This window comes from Alosa alosa, chromosome 19, assembly GCF_017589495.1.
Source record: "Alosa alosa isolate M-15738 ecotype Scorff River chromosome 19, AALO_Geno_1.1, whole genome shotgun sequence".
NCBI classification, from domain to species: Eukaryota; Metazoa; Chordata; class Actinopteri; order Clupeiformes; family Clupeidae; genus Alosa; species Alosa alosa.
This window is the reverse complement of record NC_063207.1, coordinates 1351288-1353787: the sequence shown is the minus strand read 5'-3', so window position 1 is coordinate 1353787 and position 2500 is coordinate 1351288. Positions and strand designations below refer to the sequence as shown.

General features: G+C 47.6%; 1 protein-coding gene across 1 annotated transcript in view; it reads left to right on the top strand.

The window, feature by feature from the left end:
- Positions 1–2500, top strand: part of LOC125284313 (vasoactive intestinal polypeptide receptor 2-like) — a 27195-nt gene that overhangs the window by 7567 nt on the left and 17128 nt on the right. Inside the window, exons 4-5 of the mRNA XM_048228221.1 lie at positions 113–204; positions 364–461. Coding sequence (XP_048084178.1) covers positions 113–204; positions 364–461 — 190 coding nt within the window. The remainder of the gene's footprint in view (positions 1–112; positions 205–363; positions 462–2500) is intronic.

Sequence of the window (2500 nt, the reverse complement as noted above, 5' to 3'; positions counted from 1 at the left end):
TTAGATGTGTGTGTGTGTGTGTGTATTAGATGTGTGTGTATTAGATGTGTGTGTGTGTTTGTGTGTGTGTGTGTGTGTGTGTATTAGAGATGTGTGTGTGTGCCCCCTGCAGGTTTCATCAGTAGGAACTGCACAGCTGAGGGCTGGTCTGACGTCTTCCCCAACATCACCAGTGTGTGTGGAGCAGAGGCCCCGCAGCATAAGGTGTGTGTGTGTGTGTGTGTGTGTGTGTTGTAGTTGGTGTTTCTCCTCATGGTGTGTGTGTGTTGTAGCTGGTGTTTCTCCTCATGGTGTGTGTGTGTGTGTGTGTGTGTGTGTGTTGTACCTGGTGTTTCTCCTGGTGTGTGTGTGTGTGTGTTGTAGTTGGTGTTCTACATGGTAGTGAGGATTCTCTACACACTGGGTCACAGTCTCTCTCTGGTTGCCCTGACGACCGGCAGTGCTATCCTCTGTCTGTTCAGGTGAGTTTTTATATCTCACACACACACACACACACACACACACACACACACACACACACACACACAGACACACCAAAGGTCAAACCAAAAGGCCAAGACACACTGACTAATGGTAATAAAATATAAAATATGTCACATTATTAGTCACATTATTAGTAGGCTTGCGGAGTGCTTGAGCTATCGACGCGGTAAATTCAGGCCCAAACTGGCGTATCTTGGTTGTAAATGTCGTTTTTGCATTATTTCCGTTTTTCGTCGTTTTGTGGCCCCATTGAAATTAATGGCGGTGTCTTGTAATGGTGACATCCCATTATGACATCTGAGAGGTTTGATTGCTTGCACCTGGCAGAGTTCTAAGCCATCTGGCAGCTGTCTAATAGGACCTGGGCTGGGCTGTCTAATAGGACCTGGGCTGGGCTGTCTAATAGGACCTGGGCTGGGCTGGGCTGTCTAATAGGAGCTGGGCTGGGCTGGGCTGGGCTGGGCTGTCTAATAGGAGCTGGGCTGGGCTGTCTAATAGGACCTGGGCTGGGCTGGGCTGGGCTGGGCTGTCTAATAGGAGCTGGGCTGGGCTGGGCTGGGCTGGGCTGTCTAATAGGAGCTGGGCTGGGCTGTCTAATAGGAGCTGGGCTGGGCTGGGCTGTCTAATAGGAGCTGGTCTGGGCTGGGCTGGGCTGGGCTGTCTAATAGGACCTGGGCTGGGCTGGGCTGTCTAATAGGAGCTGGGCTGGGCTGTCTAATAGGACCTGGGCTGGGCTGGGCTGTCTAATAGGAGCTGGGCTGGGCTGGGCTGGGCTGGGCTGTCTAATAGGAGCTGGGCTGGGCTGGGCTGGGCTGGGCTGGGCTGGGCTGTCTAATAGGACCTGGGCTGGGCTGGGCTGGGCTGGGCTGTCTAATAGGAGTCCTGGAGTGAAGCCCAGTTCCGTGTGTAGAGGTGCTGTTTCTCACCTTTGCAAGCAGATCTTTGTAGATCCACAGTAGACCATGTACATGACCTTTATACACACAGTTTGCCTTTAACCCTAGCAACCAGTTTCGTGTACGTGCTCACATAAACTGCTCCTCCGCTCGCTCAGGAGATCTTTGTCGCGCTCGCTCAACTTCATCTGTGTGCTCCCTCAAAACTGTCGACAGCGTTACGTTTGTTCCACAATTGTCAACCAATCAGAAAATTCAGGGGAGATTAAATGCTCATTGGCTGCTGAAGCCCAATTCTCATTGGCTGCTGAAGTCCACAAAAAAGTTTATGTGAGCACGTACAGTGAAACTGAAAGAAAGGGGGCTGATGTTGCACATACATATTGATATTAGCAACCAGGCAAAGACATTTGTGGAGCACAACATAGATTCCTGTTTGCTTAACACCAAGTTTTTTTGTGCTCGAGTTTCATTTTTCCTCAAAATATAATTGTGTGCTCGCTCAATTTTTTTTCTGTGCTCAAATTGAGCTCGCTCATAAAATGTATGTGTGTACCTCTATATTGTCAACCTAGCAACCACCATAGCAACCAACATGATTACCCTAGCAACAACCAATGCAACCACATTATTTTGCATAGCAACCACCATATGTACCCTAGCAATCATCCTAATTACCCTAGCAATGCCCTAGCAACCATCTTAATTACCCTAGCAACAACCTAGCAACCAACTTTATAATGTGACCCTAACAACCACCATAGCAACTAACATGATTACCCTAGCATTATATTACATTTTTCCTTCCCATGTGTTGAGTGCCAAAAACGTAATATTACGTTTTTAGCTTTTTTTTTTTTATTACAAAACTAGACTCTAACACACCTTATATGTGATTTTGGGAACTCTGTGATGAATGGAAATGAAATATATGACGATTGAAAACTCATGAAAAATCTGGACATTTTATCTGGACATTTAACCTTAAAACTTTGCTTTTGATGGTTGCCGCTTTGGGTTGAATCAGTGACACGTGCATGTCAGGTCAAAACCAGGCCATTTTCGTGGATTTATCACTAGGTGGCAGTCTCGCCAGGTCTCGCTAGGTGGCAGTCTCGCCA